Raw genomic sequence first — 19,986 nt, forward strand, 5'->3', positions numbered from 1 at the left:
CTTATTTCCAACCCTTATTAAGTACTGTATAACCCAAACTGTTAACATAGTCTGTCTTATGAACCTGTCTACCTATTTAAACTTAAAGGCATTTTATAATGGGAATTAGTCTAAATTGTCACTTTCCTACAATTTTGTTCCTTTATAATATCCGCTTTGTAATATTCAAAGACATAGCCATGACCTCGTCATTTTCAATAATGTGTTAATCATACTTTACCAACCAAATCATGCTGTCAGGCTGCAATAACCAAATTACAATTTTTAATATATATTTCTTAAGCATAACATGAACAGTTAAAGCTGTCAGTATGAAAACATCTTTGCTGGAATGAAAATATCTCAGACAAAACATTTAGTTGCAGAAGTTAACTTTTTTACTGGTGTCCATACTATCACCAGTCTTGTTTAAGTACATAAAGGAACAACACATTCTGTAGAAGTTGCAATTTAAAACAACGAAACAGTGTCTTGGTCTGGAATGTATTAAGACTGCGGATAATTCTTTATATCTGAATGATTCTTTTATTGGCTCATGCAGCGCAGGGTCATGCATTTATTTGTATGATAGTTTCTGTATAGTTAATGCATTTTAAGATATATTTCACTCGTGATTTTCAAAACACTGACAGTGTGCACTTCCTGGTTCCTACTTAAATTCATCCACGATTTAAGACTTGTTAATCTGACCAAATTAAGAATGCTATTCTCATGTCAGCCCTTTGTGTTTAAACAAACTGTCATGCATTTGAAAATGAGAAATCCAAACGCTATTTGTACAGTGCATACAGGGAGAAAACTCAGGAAAGTGGTTCATATCTCAATTTAACAGGTACAATCACCTTTTATTACACAAAGTACATTCTCTTTGGTTAGAAATTGACACTCTTTAGACACTCTTTAGCTAGCTTTAATCTGCACCAACATGGAACACCTTGTTTTAATAATTTGTTTTAAAAGCACTATATGCTGGTAAGTCTGTATGGAATACGGCTTTGTGCATGTTTTTTTTTTTTTTTTTTTTTTTTTTTAATAAAAACTGTAGTCGTCTCCAATGGTTTTTTAACCTGGTTTTCTCCCCAATTTGGAATGCCCAATTGTTATTTGTATCCCAATTCACCGCTGCAACCTCCTGGCGACTTGGGAAACTGATGAGCCATGTTCAGGAAAAGGGGGGTTCTATAGTCACTACAAAATAAAACAATACACGCTTTTCTATTTTAAAGTTTGTTTTCTACTGCCCATGCTATTAATTGTTGCCTTTCAATGCACATTCTTGAGTCCTGCACTGGTTTTAAAGGACCAATGACTTCCCTTCCTCCTCTCATTGGCATAAGCCAGCAGCCTCATACTAATGAGATGCAAGAGGTGCATGAATTGATAATAAGTTGAATTCCAAAATAACAGGTGATGCAGGGATGATAGATTTCTAACAATTAATTTTTGTGGTTTTAAATAAGACTGTATACCGTGGTGTCATATATATGTGTGTGTGTATATATATATATATATATACTGATGCACAATGAAAACGCAACAGTCTAAGTTTTACATCAATAGCTCATTGGGCACATACATAATGTTATTTACATTTTAAATAGTGAGCAGATATGTTTCTTGATTGTTTGAGTAGTAGTGTTCCTTTGAATAAAAAAATACTGAGCTCAAGTCATGTGATTTCATAAAAACGCCAGAATGAGTTGAGTAAGAATCTGTATAAATAGCCATTCGAAACAACATGATTTTAATTAACGCAAGAACAGCGAAAGGTACGACCATGCCCCGCTTGAGTAATGAAGATTGCCTGATTGCTATCGGCATGATTGAAGGCGGGCTGTCTGTGAGAGAAGTTGCCTGGAGAATGAGATGTTCTGCTTCAGCACTCAGCAGACTAGTCCAGAGAAACAAGGAAACCTGCTCTGTAAGGGACAGGCCATGTCCTGGAAGGCAGAGGGTCACCACACCGGCCCAGGACTGTTGCATCCAACTGATCCATCTACGTAACCGTTTTCAGCCTGCAGTAGCTACAGCAAGAGAAATTCCATGAAGAAATAACCCATGCATCAGCAGAATGACTGTAGCTCACCGTCTGCATGAAAATGATTTTCATGCTCGGAGGCCATACAGGGGTAACATGTTGACAGCTGAGAGATGAAATCACCGTCTTCTGTCGGCCAGAGAACATCTGAGGTGGCAGCAGAGAGAGTGGTGGAATGTTTAATTCACTGATGAATGCCGTTTTGCCCTTGACAGACCTGACGGAAGACAACGTGTGTGGAGACGTCGTGGTGAGTGTTATGCTGCTGAGTTGTTCAAGCCAACCAGTGGGGCGGTGATGATGTGGGGAAGAATCTATTTTAACACAAAAATGCCTTTGGTGCAGATTGAGGGCAACCTTACTGCTCAGCGATACATTCACAAAGTCCTTGAGGCAACAATTTTTTCCGTTCTTGCAAGCCAATCCAGAAGTGTCAATTTTCCAGCAGGACAATGCAAGACCACACAGTGCTAGGACTACAATTGAACAACCTCAAGAATACAATGTCGAGGTCTTGCCGTGGCCAGCATTTTCTCTTGACCTAAGTCCAAAATAACATCTATAGGACCAAATCGCCAGTGCCATCCACAGGAGACAACAGCGACCCACCAAACTTCGTTAGCTGGCTGTAGCTGCACAGGATGAGTGGCGGAACATCCCACATCAGTCTGTCCAGAGGCTGATCAGGTCTATGCGTCAACACTGCCAGGATTGTGTTAATGCTCACGGAGGTCATACCCGATACTAACTTTGTAATGTTTTCATTTTGACAGTGTGCCACATACTGAAACATATCATGATTCTTTGATCTGTATTTTTGTTCACATTTTCCGTGACATCTATGTTTAAAATATTTTATTAAATACATTAGACCTGAGTGTTGCATTTCTTTTGTGCATCAGTATTTTTTTTTTTTGATGACTTGCAACTTTCTGTTCTAATCAGTACATTTCGGTTGCTCCACAAAGCGGTTAGTGTAGACTGGCTTTAAGAGTAAGAATATTAAAAACTAGCAAGTGAAATAGTCTTCATGTTAAATGCGTTATTCAAGTCATATAAACACATGATAGTCCTGGGAGCTTCTAATATAAACTTCAGTAGGCTTCAGTCTATGCTTCCCACCATAAATGATAAGCAGTAAAATAAGTGGGTGTAGTGGCCTAATCTGACTAATCAAAATCTCAGAACAGCCAGATTATGTTTCAATTACAGCTACCTGCTAAGTGCAGAATGAAACAATGGTAATATATGCTGTAAAACAGCACAATTAAAAACATTGAATATCTTAATAATACATACATAAATACATCTAGCAGGTTCTGGGTTGACAAAAGACTAATTCAAGTGTATACATCAATAATGCACTTCCTCTTATAAATGAGTCAGCCTCTAGTAAATCAGCAGGGGACAGCTGCATATTGAAAAGCTTCACTTGCTATATTTAAAAAAAAAAAAAAAGAGATGAGGCATAATCATAAATGATAAGCAATGCATAAAGCAGCACAGTCACATCAGAAGGTTTGGTACATCTAACTGCTGAAAATACCTTGGCACTTGACTTCATTACGTTACGCAGATACCTGCACAGTTTGCTTAATACTTGCCCAGTTAGCCTAAGTGAAAAACATATATTAATAGTAAACCCAAACCTTCATGAGTGTGTTTGATTTATGGAAAAAAAAGATAAATCACTTCCAGCCTTCAGACTGGATTTTCCACACACTTGGTGCACATTGACATAAAACCTCATTTTTTAAAAACAGATTTACATGAAAGCTAATGATTGCAATAGGTTGTTTTCCAGCTTTATTTTACAAATAGTTAGCAAAGAAATATCATTTTTAAAAACTTGCAAATAAAAACAGGGCACTTTGTCTTCAAACAAATAATTTAAGAATAAGCAAGTGCTTTGATGAAAATGCAAACTTGCAACATGCTCTACTAACATCAATGAATTTAAAATAGAGTGAAAATAAGTTATTGCTACCTACTGATCATTCACCATGTCAAGCAGTCTTGTCCCTTTCCCAGACATGTATCATAATATTATCACTACTTCCCCTGTTCAGACTGTGCATCCCTTTCATTTTACACTTGAAAGACTTTTTCATGTCTCCTCTTTCCAGCCAGGCAATCTAAATAATGTATACATTTTAATATGTATTTAATCTGGAATCTTTCTCAAAGTAGAACTTCAATAAAGATGACTGCACTGGATATTATGTTAACTTTCGGGCAGGTCACATGGTCCACATATCTAGTGATGGCATCAGAAATGACTACAGTATGACTTTCCAGAACAAATGTTGACATTGCCACAGTGAGCATAAGGGGGAAGATACTGCCTGTGGTTTTAAAAAGTCTTAGCCAGCAGGCTTGGACAACTTTAATGTTCTTGAGTTTGGTAATGATTAGGGATTCTGTTTTTTTGTATTCATTTATGTGTTTTTCTTTAGTTTTTATTTTCTATACTCTCAGAAAAGTGTATTTTGAGTGGTCAAATATTTTTAAAACACCATTTAGAGACTACATCATAAAGTTAAAACAAACAAACAAAAAAATCATGTAAGTATTCAGTGGATGATGCTAACAAATGGTATGGTTTACTAATTCTTGTTTTTTTTATTTTTTTATAAGTTTTATATTCCCAACAGCATGTTGTACTGTAATAAAATTAAACAAAAACAACAACAAAAAAACCATTAAAGGACATTGTGTGATTTCTAATTTTCCAGTGATAACCTGGACATGGAAGTCCCTGCCTACAGTATTTATTTACAAACCTTTGTCTGCTGTAGCACTGTAGTCGCTTGAATACAAAATCATGTTTTGCCTTTTTTGCCATTTATCTGCATTCTGGGAGTGAGACATAACTATCAGAAACAAACTAACAAAAACAATCTTCCAAATAAAATAACTTCAGATTTGCTGCACAAAACACAATTGTTATTTGTTTTGTTGGTACTTTTTAAAAACCGTTAGCGGCTTCATTATCAAAATGTTATCCAATGGTAGAGGCAGTATTAAGTAACTGACTGACACTACTCATGTAAGTAAGACTAAAGATTCAGAACTTAAAACTACTCACACTTCAAACAAATTATACATGACATTGAATCTATTAATATGAGAAATAAATCATACAGTACATTTTGTTAAATGTGAAGACTGAAGGAACTTTTGTTTCATGAGCTATTATACTACAATGCCCTTAATTTAAACAAAGTTAGGTATCTGGCACATACAAATATATAACAGCAGACTTGGTAAATTAGCATGAAAAATATGCATTTTACCACGCCTTTACAGTGCTACTATTACTGTCTGCATTCAATATGTTTTATGGTGGCTAACTATGGTTTTCACCATGTTTTACCATACTTCTCTGTGATACGCAATGCTTGCCACACCTTCCTTTGCTTTTACCATTGTACACAGTAGACTTTTATAAGGGAGACCAATTATGATATGAACATAATTAGTTACATTTTCTAACAGGATCATTTTAATGATTCTGATTCAAATGACTAGTTTCCCTGAGAACTGACTGTCCTTGAAAAAAGCTGATACTTCTTCAAACAAAATAGCAGGTTTTAGCACATGGGACACAGTTACAGCAATTTAAATGATAGGTTCTGGGGTTTGTTAAGATGGCAAAACATCTAATTTAGGCTTTTCTAAGTTTACTATGTTAAATCTTAATTTGTTTCTATATGCACATACTGATTTTAATGAAGTATATATGAATATAATTACGTGAAGGAAATGGTTATAGTGATTTATATATAAGAAATGTACTAAACACAAGATGATAACATTTCCCAGGTGTGAGATAGCATAGCTAGAGCCCCATTATTGTAATTTAAGCCATTTTCATTTTACAGCCTTCTTACAAACAAATGCTAATTACGACTAAGTCTGACTGACCTTTGTGTTATTTTCACGGAAAGCCATCAAAATCTATGCCAAAATGATCACCTGAAAAACAATTCACAGAGGTTTCTTAAATTCTAAAATACTTCTTTGTCACAAAGACATAGAACTAGGAAGCTTAGAAAAACAGAAATAAAGCTTTGGACGTAATATTTCAGAACTTGGTAATCCAGTTACAACTTGGATTTATGAAGAAAAAAAAAAACCCAAAAAAGTAGAAAGCCACAGGAGTCATGTTGCAAAATCACTGAGAAAACCTAATGTCCCTTATTAAACCAGAACGTTTCAAAATGGATATGCACAGAACCGGATACTGAAAAAATCCATTCGGATACATTGGGGTTCAATGCAAGTTCTATGATACATGAAATTCATTTATAGTTACAGTATAAAATATGGCCATAAAAAGTCTTCCTTTCTTCCAGTCCTTCCAGGCTTCAGTGCACATGGCAGGGTGAAATCATTAGGAGAATGGTGGGATACATCTCACAGTGATGTCATTTCCCATCTGGTTCCCTGCAGGGTGAGTGGGTCACTTGCTTCCGGTATGCACTGTGGCCACTGTGGTGGGTCGGGGTCTCCTCTCAGCTCCTACTGGAGACAGGACAGGGGAGGGGGACGAGGCTGCAGACGCTAGACTACAAGCAGTGGAGGGGGACATACCTGAAGGGAAAAAAATAAGATCAAGTAAAATAAGAGTTTCACAACTTTTTGTTTCTAGTTGTTTCAATTTCTAAATTTAGATTTTCAATTTCTATGATATGGAAGTAAAACATAATAGCTTGAAAACGAGTAATGTGTAAGTTGTTGGATACAGAATGCAAGTTACTGGCACAGTGTCTCATTTCAACCTATCCCTGCAATTGTATAGGTGGTAGAATACATTTACAACAAAAAGAAGAACATGTTTTTTAGAAGACGATAAGTTATTGTTACAAACACTTTTGCCTTCATCTTTTGGAAAATATATTTTATAATATTATTTATTATGGCAAAGCTTATCCATACCCTTTGAACAAAAACAATTATTACATCATTTCACCATTTGATTGGATGTGTCATCATCAATGTGTTACTTGGAGGGGCTTCTTAATGAACCTCTTGCCGCTTCTGAACTCTCCCCTAACAGGTAACGGAAGGTACTTACAATCTTTACGAGCGGTTGTGTCTGTGGGAGGGCTGTTTAAGTGCGGGCTGGTCTGTGCGTTTTGGTGGTGTGAGCCCTCCATGCTGCTGCCCAGGTGTAATCGTCTCATGTGCCTGATAACCGCTGTGGCATTAAAGGCTTGCTGGAAATAAACAGTTAAAGACAAACTTTTTAGTGAGACACAGGAAGACCCATCTATTATCACAAGAACTGTGCTGATCAACATAAAGAGATACAGTAGCAGACAATGGCTGATTTACTGAAACAATCTGTGATTGTGTTCAAACAAACACATGCTGTACTGTTTTTTTATTTTATTTTTTTTACTAAATGCACTACCGAGATTAAATGTTAGTGTGTTATTCGTTCATTGTGTAAAATAATAAGAAATAGATTATCCTAGAGTACTTACCCTCCATTTACTTTTTGCAAAATTCTTTCTAATTTGTGCACTGACAGACTCGTGGATATTCTTGCTGAGGGCTGTATCGCCAGCAATCCTGAAACAACAGAATCACAATGGTAGCTGGTAAATAATAAAAGTTTAAATTGAATGTTTTAAGATATAAATCCCATTCCAGGACAATTGACACAGTGATAAAGCACGGCTTCCCCCCACAGTGTTTGAGTGCATTATATTAGAGACTTGTTTGTTTGCTTTACCTCCCTCACATTATCACACAAAATCCTGATCAGAACCATGTCTTCATATTTGTTTACACCGTTGATTTGTCACACGAACTGTGGTGGCAAAGGGATAAACTGTGAGTGTAGCAAAAGGATAAACCGTAGTGTCTTCTTCACCCAACACCCTGAGGGGATGTGTGGGTGTCTTTGAACTGTTGTACCACATACAGAAATGTATTGCCCATGTATTACCCATAATGTGTGACTAAAAATTAAGAGTCAGCAATATGTTTACAAATATAACATGCCTTTATGTTTATACATATAACATAATATACTTGTGATATTCTCTTATGTTTATGAAGAACAGCATTAACAATAATATGTTCAGTACTGTTTTCCTTTGTCAGTGCTGCCATATTTCAGACAGATATTGATTTCACTGACTCGTTACTTGTACATGTGCCAACTAAAACGTCTCACAGGCAGATAGTTGCACATAAAAGGCAAAAGCTAAGAAAGTATGAAACCAAGCTGGAGCTACTGGATCACATAGCTACAGTGTTAATGGAAATATAATATAATGGAATCTAAGAATGGAAATAAGGATCTACAGCACACATTTACTACCTTTACATCTATGACAGAAACACACACACACACATTATATATATATATATGAAAACAAATAAAACCCCTTCTTTCTACACAGCTGAAGAGGGGCTTTTGTCTGAAATGTCCTGAAATAAAAACTTTTTAATCATATAAACCTTTTTTGTACATCCAAAAAAAACCCAAAAGAAACACTAATAGTAAAAAAAAAAAACCTTTTTGTACACTGCAGTTGTACCTCCTTTCAAACCTATATATAATAAAATAAAAAAAAAACCTGCCACCTATGCAGCCCTATCAATAGCCTGAAATAGAATGCATCACATTATATTCTACCCTAAGTGAATGTCTTAATACAGTAGTTCTATAATTGTACTTGGCCCACTTCAAAAATATAATGTTTTTTATATGTGACAAATACTTGTACTGCTTAAAGAAGTCACATTTCATTTCAACAGGTTTTTGCTTCACTTTCCTCTTGATGAGATTTGCTAGTGTTTGTACATCACAGTTATCAGCTCTTCAGATCTATTAGCACAATCCCTAAACATTTAGTGACAATGGCCCATTATGTGCACGACAGGTTTAGTTCTGTTACTTACCAGGGATGTCGGAGCGCCTGATCACATGTATACCTTTTATTAGGATCCTTCTCCATCAAACTGCTAATAAAATCTTTAGCTGAAAAAAAGGAATGGTAAACATTGGCCGGGTTTCCACACAGATTAGAAAGCCGTCACTCTCTCCACAGTCATTACTTATGTGACGTAGCTCGCACATACCACGCACAGTAAGTGGGCCTTTTCATGCTAAAAAGCGTGCTCAGTTAGGGTTATTTTCACGCTAAAAAGCCGTACAATTGACCAACAGGTTTTTTTGCATGACAACATATCCAGATGTCGTACATTACACTTACTAGCTTCTTTGACCAAATAGAAAAACAATAAGCATACAGTACGAGGGGCTTAGTGTTGGCTTTTTTTTCGTGACACCATTTATTTAACGTTTCAGATTATTGCCATTAAAACTGCGTTATAGTTAAGTTGTTTTATAAGCAAGGTTATAAAAAATACTTTAGTGCCTTTGCAATAATTACATAAATAAATCACGGAGCCCTTACACTTCCTTTTTGTGATTGGTCATCGAACAGCTGATTGCTTTATTCTAGACTTTTCTGTCCCTTAGCAATAAGATGCAATTCATTATACACTAGCCTTAAGCTGCGTCTATCGTGGGTACCTTACCAAAGGGAACAAAAGTGACATTTGTACCAAAATATGTATTAAATTAGCAGAGCTGTGTTATTGCTGTGGGCTACCGACAACAACAGACTTGAGTCTAATTCACTGAGCAAGATTTGCTTTGAAAGTATGAAACATAAAACGGATAAAGGATAAAGGATAATACACAGCGCTTTCTTATGGAATGTGGTTGTTTTTTTATTATTTGTGTAACGCTACCGTATGTCTGTTTTTTTTTTCTTTTTCTTTTGTTTTGTTTGTTTTTGGCCAAATGAGGCAGGCCGTGTTTTAGACAACCTAAAAACTTCATGGAAACCCAGTTTAAGAAAGCTGTACGGTTCAGTAAATCGCACAAGGCCAAATTGGAACTCAGACTCAAAGATTTAAATGTACCCTCCCGTATTTTAATATTAATGAGGTTATTTGCATTTGGAACAAGGATTTTTCAGGCTAAAATAAAACTACAAAGTACTACCAAAATAAAAGAAAAGGGTGAGACTTATTTTTCTTTTTCCATGGAAATTGCCCCATTGACATACTATTCCCAAAACTGGGAAAGAGGGCTTAGGTTTTATATGATAACTAAATCAAACTTGACTTAAACCAAGTTGATATAAAATAAACTAAAATGTATTGAACAGTAAAAGCAAATGTAGCCTTTGATAGTCTTACAGATTGTTAATGGTTCACAGATTCCCAGTGAAGTATACCAGTAAAAAAGGGAGCTAAAAGGAACTGAGCACTCTGTGAGATTAAAATTGAACTGGCTCCAGTCCGCTAACCCATGCCAAAGTGTTTGAAAGCTTTATCAGAGCTATTTATTGCATGCCTACCTGATTCATCAGCTCTGTTTCCTTATAGTATTCTGGACAGACAACAGCTATAAGCTAGTGTATCATCCCAAGATGGACACAGGATGCAAGTTACTGGCACAGGAAAACCATGAGAGTCATTTATATTGTCCCTCGGGGTGTGTAGAAATCTGCAGGGTGTAAATCAGTAGCCTTCACTACACCTTTATGTTGAATTCCTCAGTTCTGACTTCAGCAAGTCAGACCACAGACCATATGGATCGGATAATATGTACTGTATAGCAAATGGAAGGGATCTGGGAATGGAATTTGTTCCAAATAGGTTTGATAATCTGTACATTTATTTTAAAATGCATATTAGGTATTCATAGGTTTTCTTTATATTATCGCATCAAGATAAAAAAATAAAAATAATAATATGTAGGATGAATTTGTTCAGATGGTAGATTCTCAATGCTTTAAGTTGCTACATTCTTGTCTTCAGTATTCATCGCTGTGGATTCCTTTGGTGTAAAGAATTATACACCAGACATCTGATTAAGTCAATTTGCAATTTAAACTATTTACTGGTATGCAAGTACAAATTGTATCCACATGTGTAATAAGCCGATGTTCTCTTTTTTTTAATTAACTTGTTTTATATATGTCCTGATTTATTTTATAGACTGAGCTAGGTGCTTAATAATACAAAGGCTGTGCACTAGCATGCATTTTATTAACTAAAAAGACCACACTTTTAAAATGATGAATCCCAGATGATTGATTTATAATTTTTTACTTCATGGATAGCATTAGTGGCGCAATGACCTGTGCCAGGTTCCTTCTGGCCTGAGTGATTTTAATGTTTGCTGAGGGAGTCTGTACTGGCTGAGAGCCCCAGTAATGAAAATCCTCAGCAGGGAGTTTCAGGGTACGAGAACTCAGGGCTTAGGCTGGTTCCAGTACAACTGTGTGCCAAACTCTAAATTACGCACCTATAACCTATCCCAGACTTGCAGGTGAACATTTAGTGTATAGGTAGAAAGCAGAACAACTATGCATAAAAGTCCAGTACTGAAAAATGCTCTTGTACTGTATTTCAGTTATGTAAAATCAATAGTTCACTTTTTAATTTTTAGGCATAATAGCTAAGTGTTCGTACATTGAACATTCTTTTCAAGCTGCACTGGAACTTCGTCACTAACTATTAATACATCTTTTAATTTTTTTTTATATCAATCAGTTCCAAATGCAAAAGAAAAGTGATGCAGTAAGCAACACTTGAATTGCATTTATGTATGCTATGATGTGATCAGTGTTATATGAATTGGAAACTTCAACTAGGTACAGATGTTGTCTTTATACAGTATTATTTTAAATGTGGAAGTTGTAATGCTTTACCTAATTAAAGTTTCACCTCAATACTAAAAGCACAGGTAAGCCTGTACTGACTACAACTGATAATAACCCTAACTGATCAGTTTTAATTAATTGTGCTGCGGTGATTATTTTGTTCCCTTCATCCCAAAGCAGACAACCGCTGAAAGTTACATTCAATCCGTATCAGGGAATATGTACTAGTATAAAATGGATACAAATATTGAGGGACCTTTCAGTTTATTTTTTTTAATACTGTATACCTGAATATATACAGTACATGTTCACTGTTCATATCAGTTCAGTTGGTGAACTTTATAAACAAATGCAGTTTAAGTAACACATAATTAAATACATTTTATAATTTCTGACTTAATAAATTTGCAGCACTGTACCCATAGTTCAGTTAGACCATTTTAAGGGTTGATCATATAGAGATAAGCCTAATGGATGTGTGAAGCATGCCTAAATGGCCAGGAATGCTTAATTGTGGATCGGGCGTCCTTATGGACTTCTGCATGTTTAAATTAAACTACTGCTAGTTTACCTGATCTCATTATCAATATTGGAGCTCATATATTAAGCAAAGACACTACTCACCAGAATCTGAAATGTCATCCCAGTACGGAGCATCAAACTCATACTCTGCCTTCAGAATCTGTTCAAAAAGCTTGGAGTCATTCTCATCATAGAACGGAGGGTAGCCACATAATCTAGAGAAAGATAAATGTCATTGACACTGTACTGTACTTTAACACAGGCTGCAGTATCACATAACAGGACACCCTTTGTGAATAAGATGTTGCATGTCAAAGGGAAACTACAAATATTTGAAGAGCAAAAAACAATATTTAAATCCACAGAGCAACCAACAGATTTTGCAAGTGCTTGGTGAGAAAATATGCCTTTAACACCAGGAGAGACTGGTGCTCCCAGTGACGGGTCAGGGTTTCGGCTGTGTCCCGGGGTTTTCAGGGAAGCCTGCAAGGAGCCGAGAAGCTGGAATGGATTATATAACCGCACAGTGATGGTGAGATAGGCTGGATACAGAGAGATGGAGATGGTGTAATATAATTCAAGTCCAAGCGGGCCTCAGTTATCCAATTAAGGAAAAGAAATTAAACACATCCACCAATTCTCAGTGTAAGAATATAAATCTAGACACCCTTTTTAAATCTCTTGAGTACAGGACAGGTTTGACCTTAAACTTTCAATTAGTTAAAATTATCTGTAATGTTTTTGTGAATTACCTGTGTAATGTATGTCATACAGATGACATGAACCTTAGCTGGAAAATGGAACAAAGATGTATTTTCAGCAGGACCCTACACGGCTAATGAGGATATATGTGACATAAATATTAAAAGAGCAATGTATCACAAGATAGGTTTTTATTGTAGCTTTAAGGTTCAGAAATGGAACACTACAGTATTTCCACAGCCAAATAATCTGGATCATTCAACAGCAAGGAGTTGCACATTTGTACCTTTTTGCTTTTTTACATAAAAGTCAACACTAGTCCAGGCAACAACAGGAACATAAGAAGTTGTCTTAATAATAGAAACAGTAGGGCAGAGGATGGGTGGTGGGGTTAGAAAATCACCCTACTGCAAATCACATCTGAGTAAGCTTTAGCAATATGGTTGGTGCTCTTCCGGATCTCAATTACTCATGAGAGGGCCACTGATAACCGTAAAGTCTGGTAGGGTGATATTGACATCAGCAGAGTTCCGCTCTTTTACTGTAGCTCTCCACTGACCCAGTGCACCGTGCTGTCAGTCGCAGCTGTATTGTTAGGGTATAGAGATCAAGGGGCCTGCAGGCAGTACCTTTCAAGGGGTCTGAGAAGAATTACTGACATAAAAAAAGAATACAATCAAATTTGGATTTCCCTGATTTTTAAAGAAATAACAAAGAAAATGCCGTTTAAATTAAATTTAACTAACACAGCATAGCTTTTTTTACTAGCATAGGCTACAAATGAAAGGCAGTTTATTTGAACCCCAGTACAGCATCTCCATGTTACAGACATTTAGGTGCCTCGTGTGAGATGATAATATCTTGGTTAGATTCAAAAGCCATTGGCATGATCAAATAACTTGATATATGAACCCAATTTATAATCTGGTGTTCTGTAGGAACGGGGGTGCTACAGTATAGTGTTTCTGGAGACAAATTAGACACAAAACTTTCTTTATTTCTATGTTTGCATTTCAAAGCAAGAAAAAAGTTTCAGTCACTTAACGATGATATCAATTAGTTCCCTTGACTGCACAAGCAGTTTTCAAAGCTGAAGTGGGTTAAATGGACCATACATTGGATGCAGTGCTATCAAAGATGCTTCCGAAAATGGATTTGCATGGGATTGCAAAATGTTTATACTATGCCATTGTTACAGTGAGAACCCTGTTTGCAGCTTTAAGGGATTCTACTAAAACATAGTGACATCTCTACTCAAAGTTACTTTATTGTAAATATCACATTAAACTATCATGTGCCAAACCTGCATTAAGTATCGGTTGTGATGTTAAAACGAGGACCAGCAAAGGTGCAAGATAATTTTTCTTACATTTTTCAGATAGGAGCAGTTTGAAAACCTTGTGGTCCAAGGATCTAGTTTAAGCTTGAAATGTAATTGGTTCTTTAAACTTAAATTACAATACTCTTGCCCATATTTAGCAATGTACATGTGCAGATTTAGCAATGTATATGTGCAGATTTAGCAATGTACATGTGCAGGATTTAAACCCCCAGCTGGCATCATAGTTTTCATCCACTTCTGTAACCAGCATGATACAATTTTGTTGCTTTATTTAACATGCATTCTGTTTTTCCTCAATACATGACAGTGTTGAAGAAAAATGCTCCCGTGATTCACAGCAACAACAACTACAAAAAAACCAAAAAAATGTTAATGCTGCTAAAAATAGTTTCATGAGTAAGACGCTTGTTATGAAGCTGATTAGGCTAATCGTTGAAATATGGAGTCAATTAAAATGAAAGATGGAACATTTTAAGATATCTCTCTGTAATGTGTAACAAAGAGTGTCTGACTGTTCAGGATTCTGAACATGTAATAGATGACTGCAGATTTTTGATTATGGAATTCAAAGGGCTAAAAGTCTCACCCATTTGTTTAAATCCAGGATTATAGGACATTTTACACCTTCCTTTTTCTGAACTGAGGTATGTTCCATTCAGTTCCAAGGCATTCTGAAACTGCAAAACTTGTACTCATTTCTACAATTAAATATTTTCAAATTGTTTACTGTTTTCTGGTCATAATTTGTTTGATGGGTCTGTGCGATAATTACAGTATCTCAATAGTATTCCTGGAAATAAAATTGTATCCATAACTTCAAATACTTCAAATCATTTTGTGAAATAAAATAGTACCAATACAGTTTACAAAACGGTAACTTACAGCAGTGATAATAACTAACATAACACTTTGCTACCATTCTATAAACTAAAATCTAAATTCTAGCCAGTCTAAAACTGTTTTGGTAAAAAAGCTGTTTTGAAACCTACTTTAGGAAACATGTAGAACAACATTTCATATTTCAATGTTTTAACTAAAATAATCATTTTAGTAGAATCTTTTTTTGTTGTATTTGTGTTTCCGTTCTTTCACAATACAAAACAAGAAACCTTAATTACAGGTTTGTTTTAAGCTGAAGCTTTCGGCCAAGGACTGTTGGTTTTCAGGATGTGGTTAAGTGAACAATAAGAAAATAACAATGTTCAATACACTGGGGTTCCATTAGCCAATGTATGCACTTTTCATTCAGTTTATTTCCTCTGGTTTCTTTCTTTCTTTCTTTCTTTCTGATTCAGTATATTCTCGAAGGCATTGCCCAGCCAAGGCCATCAGGAAGAGGCCGGAGTTGCAGGGAGAACGCAGGGACTTGGTTAGGTTAGTTTAGGAGATTTGATCCCAACAACAGTAAAGCAAGGGTTTTGTAGGGTAGGTTCCTGAATGGGACATCTCTTTCAGTGAGGCTAGCGCTCGCCGTTTGTGGCAAACTTTTATTTTTAACTTTGTTTTCTTTATTAAATCCGGTGCTAGGATTACCATTGTTAGTATCCTAGCATCGGGCCCGTGCTGAATTAAATCTGCGCGCCTGTATGGCGTATCAACACCCACTGCTCTGTCTGAGACTCATTATTCTTCAGTGACGACCCACGCACATAACACGTCCCCCTGTTACAATCTGTCATCTAACTGAGGCAGTGTGGTCCAGTGGTTAAAGACCAGGGCTTGAAACCAGAAGGTCACTGGTTCAAATCCCACCTCTGCCACTGACTGACTCACTGTGTGACCCTGAGCAAGTCACTTAACCTCCTTGTGCTCCATCCTGTGGATGAGATGTTAAATCAGTGTCCTATTGTAAGTGACTCTGCATATAATGCACAGTTCACAGCCTACCTCTGTAAAATGCTTTGTGATGGTGGTCCACTATGAAAGGTGCAATATAAAAATAAAGATATTATTATTACAGTACTTATAGTACCGTAGTACTTAAAAGTACATAAGAACATAAGAACATAAGAAAGTTTACAAACGAGAGGAGGCCATTCAGCCCATCTTGCTCATTTGGTTGTTAGTATCTTATTGATCCCAGAATCTCATCAAGCAGCTTCCTGAATGATCCCAGGGTGTCAGCTTCAACAACATTACTGGGGAGTTGGTTCCAGACCCTCACAATTCTCTTTGTAAAAAAGTGCCTCCTATTTTCTGTTCAATGACCCTGTACACCACCCCCTGGTCCTGTTAAACACATTACCATAGCAACCAGTAACTGATTAAATGAACTAAAGGTTCAGGGTACAATTTTGTTTTTAGAGCAAGCTCACTGACTTTGTCCAAAATCAAAAGTACAACATTTAGCTTGTTCTATTTATTAGTTACAGTTTGTACACTGCAAACAGAAATAAATAAATAAATAAATAAATAAATAAATAAATAAATAAGGTTTGACAAGGTTGTTTCTCATCATGTTGCTAAGAAAATGACCTCATATCCTGGCTTCTAATCGAAGAGCCTACATAGCTGTTGTTTATTTTTGTTCTTTTTTATGTAGCTTGCCTTTCTGTAAGTAAAAACAGCTGTACATAAAAACAGCCTAAAAAAAGTAAAGATGTTTAATGAAATGGCATAGCTTATGGAAATAGATTAATCAGAAACAATATTCACAGAAAAGCTTTCATGTACATCAGAACTGTTATTATTATTAGTAAAAAGCACCTTTCTTAAACATGTAAATTCAAAGGACTCCACAAAAAGGTTGACTGGTAGCTTAATGCCATCATTTAAAGGCAAGACAAGAACATGTACACTGTGAACTGCAGTTACCCATAGGATCCCACTAATTACCGGTGCAGTTTCAGCTTGAATTTAAAAAAAAAAAGGATTTAATGGTGTGTCTGCTTCACCCAGGGAATGGTAAACAAAACGTTAAGGACAAAAGTTTTAAAACCATAAAATAAAACTACAGAACTGGAAAACATTTTCAACTAAACAATACTGTATTTTACATGTGTGACTAAGTTACAGGCAGTGGAGTCACTGATGTCTGCATACAACTTTTATAAAAGAGCCAATTACATTCAGCTTTGTTCTTACTATTTTTCTTTATTGCTAAATAGAAAGGTAAGATCATTTATTTCATGCACCGATAATTACTGGACAGAAAAATACTACATTTAGCATAAGAAAATAAAACATTTAATTATATAAATTCAATTTTTCATTCTTCCACATACAAAGCTTAGTGTTTTTCACAGTATACTGTGCAGTGTGATTCGTGTTAGTATGCAAGAGTACTCACAGAATATAGGCAATAACACCAATGGACCAACAGTCTACTGCTTTGCTGTAGGGTTTCTGTGCCAAGACTTCTGGAGCTGTAAGAGAATATAGAATAGTCTGGTGAAACGATGAAAAAAAAATAATGAAAATGCAGGTTACCTAATAATAAGCATTTTATACCAGACAGTACTAAAGAACTAGTTTCTACACAATCACACTAAGTGTTATGATGTAGTACAATACAAGAAATATTGTTGTCTTCTTAGTGAATAATTAGATTTGCAGACAAGAACATTGCATTATAGCTCCTTCAGCTAAATAATGACTATATTCTTAAGGTTAATAGTCACTTACTTGTATGCCAAACAGTGGTGATACAAGGGGGAAGCTTCCCTTCAAATTTCCACTAAAAACTACATCTCCCAGGATACCATGTCTTAATTTACTAGGCAACCATACACGAGAAAAATCCACCCAAAAAAACAGTATCCAATCTCTGATTAGCCTTGTTACTTTTACAGCCAATCAGAGTCATTGTCAGTAGTGACAGTCATTTGGTTGAAGCGTGAGAAAGGAACAAAGCTGAACCCACAACTTCTACCACCTTGTAGTAAAAAAAAGGCGCCTATAATATTAAAGGAAACCTTTATAAGTTATGGATTTTTTATGAATGCATTTCCTCATTTTATTTCCGTGTTGTCAGCTTGTACGCTATCCCATGGTGTTGTATTTACATCTTAACACGTTAATCGGGATGAAGAATTTCATGTTAAAATACAGGCTCCAAATGACGTAATTAATTGCAGTGTCAGTGTCATACCTCAATGGAAAAAATGTGCCACCGAGCTGATAAAGAACCTTGTAGAACACACCCACTTGGTTGTAAGAAACCCAGCTGTTATATGCGTTGTTTGTATTATATTGGTAAGAATTGGTATCTCTTGAATATCATTTATTGCCAGTGAGTATATAATATTACATACTGAGTCGCGTGGTAATTTTGCATGAATTAAAAACTAAAATGAAAACATTCTGCAGCAAAAATACTCCTACAGTCCTTTCTTAGAGCTTTTTAATTTATCTTTATTTAACTCTGCCCCCCCCAAGCCCATCTGTCTGTCACCCATTTGCTTCCCCTCCTCCAGAATCCTGGAGTGACCACTGATGCCAAATCCATATTCACATGTTATACTAAAAGTTCAACTTAATGGAGAAAATATATAGTCTAATCTAGAGACTTATAGTATGGTGAATTTCTTTAACAAAATGTTTCAATTATTGCCCAACCAAAGAAGCCATTCACAAAAAAATTATCTCTTAGAAATATCAGCTTTTTAAAATGGGTGATGCAGTGAGTTGCAGTCACGGTAGAAAAGTAACAAGCTGTGAGAAGACTTGCACTCATAACTGAATCCACGCCTCCCAGTAGGCTATCTTGTTTGTTGTGACAACATTCCCTGAGAGATGGTGTCAATTCAGATCAAAGCTGGTTTGTGTCTAAGCCAGCTTCAGTCATTTCTATTACAAGATTATGGCAGTTCAGCAAAATCTAAAAGTTTAAATCATTTATGAGGACAGTTGTTCAGAAGATTTGTATTCACAAAACTCCAGTTAATTTTAAGCTACAGTAGTTGTTTCCAATGGCATAACACCTTACTAGAACTAAGTAAATCGAGATCTTCAATCTATACAACACAGATCATTACACAATAGCTGTAATACAGAAAAAATTAAATGGCCCCAAAACGTGTTAGGGGAGAAATCATAAAGCTCTAGTTAATTTTAAGCTAACTTTTTGCTGTCTGGCTACAGATGTCAACCAATCCCTAACAGATGAAAAAACTCACAAACTACATAACATCAAATAAAGATTTTGATAAAAATTACATTTTGAAACATTTGTCAAGGGATTATAACATTTTTTTTGTACTATTCCTACATATCTTACTAGTGAGTGTTTTGTTTCCTTTTGAGCCCAGTGGGGTTGTGCAGTGTGCACTGGGAATTCTTTCTTGCTGGGAGAGGAGCTGAAAGAAAGGGAGGGACTCCATGCAATGCAATGGGCTGAGATACCAAGCCATTACACATGCTCACAGCATACATACAGATCTACTGTAATTAATGAATGCACAGTGGAAAACTATGAACAATAGGTCAAAAACACATGTTATCTAATGTAGTTTAATATTCTTTCTGCCTTTTTGAGTCACTTCTGCTCACAATTGCCATGACAATGTCCTGCCTCTTCCTCTACTAACAAACTGCAGAAAATAGCTACTTCTCACCTCACCAATAGTTTGTTTCAAAATAGAAGAATCTTAAATAATTGGACTAGTTTACAGAAATAGGCTTTACCATCAAATAAAATAAAATGAAAATAAAAATCCATAAAAGCCACTAATAAGGCG

At 35.8% G+C, this 19,986-nt stretch overlaps 1 protein-coding gene across 1 annotated transcript in view; it reads right to left on the reverse strand.

The window, feature by feature from the left end:
• Positions 1-1,004: 1,004 nt before the first annotated feature.
• Positions 1,005-19,986, reverse strand: part of LOC117414917 (calcium/calmodulin-dependent protein kinase type 1D) — a 106,328-nt gene continuing 87,346 nt past the window's right edge. Inside the window, exons 6-11 of the mRNA XM_059027280.1 lie at positions 17,598-17,673; positions 12,367-12,479; positions 8,960-9,038; positions 7,531-7,618; positions 7,119-7,260; positions 1,005-6,634 (exon numbers count right to left, since the gene is read on the reverse strand). Coding sequence (XP_058883263.1) covers positions 6,504-6,634; positions 7,119-7,260; positions 7,531-7,618; positions 8,960-9,038; positions 12,367-12,479; positions 17,598-17,673 — 629 coding nt within the window. The 3' untranslated portion in view covers positions 1,005-6,503. The remainder of the gene's footprint in view (positions 6,635-7,118; positions 7,261-7,530; positions 7,619-8,959; positions 9,039-12,366; positions 12,480-17,597; positions 17,674-19,986) is intronic.

The sequence above is a fragment of the Acipenser ruthenus genome, chromosome 7 (assembly GCF_902713425.1).
Source record: "Acipenser ruthenus chromosome 7, fAciRut3.2 maternal haplotype, whole genome shotgun sequence".
Taxonomy (NCBI): domain Eukaryota; kingdom Metazoa; phylum Chordata; class Actinopteri; order Acipenseriformes; family Acipenseridae; genus Acipenser; species Acipenser ruthenus.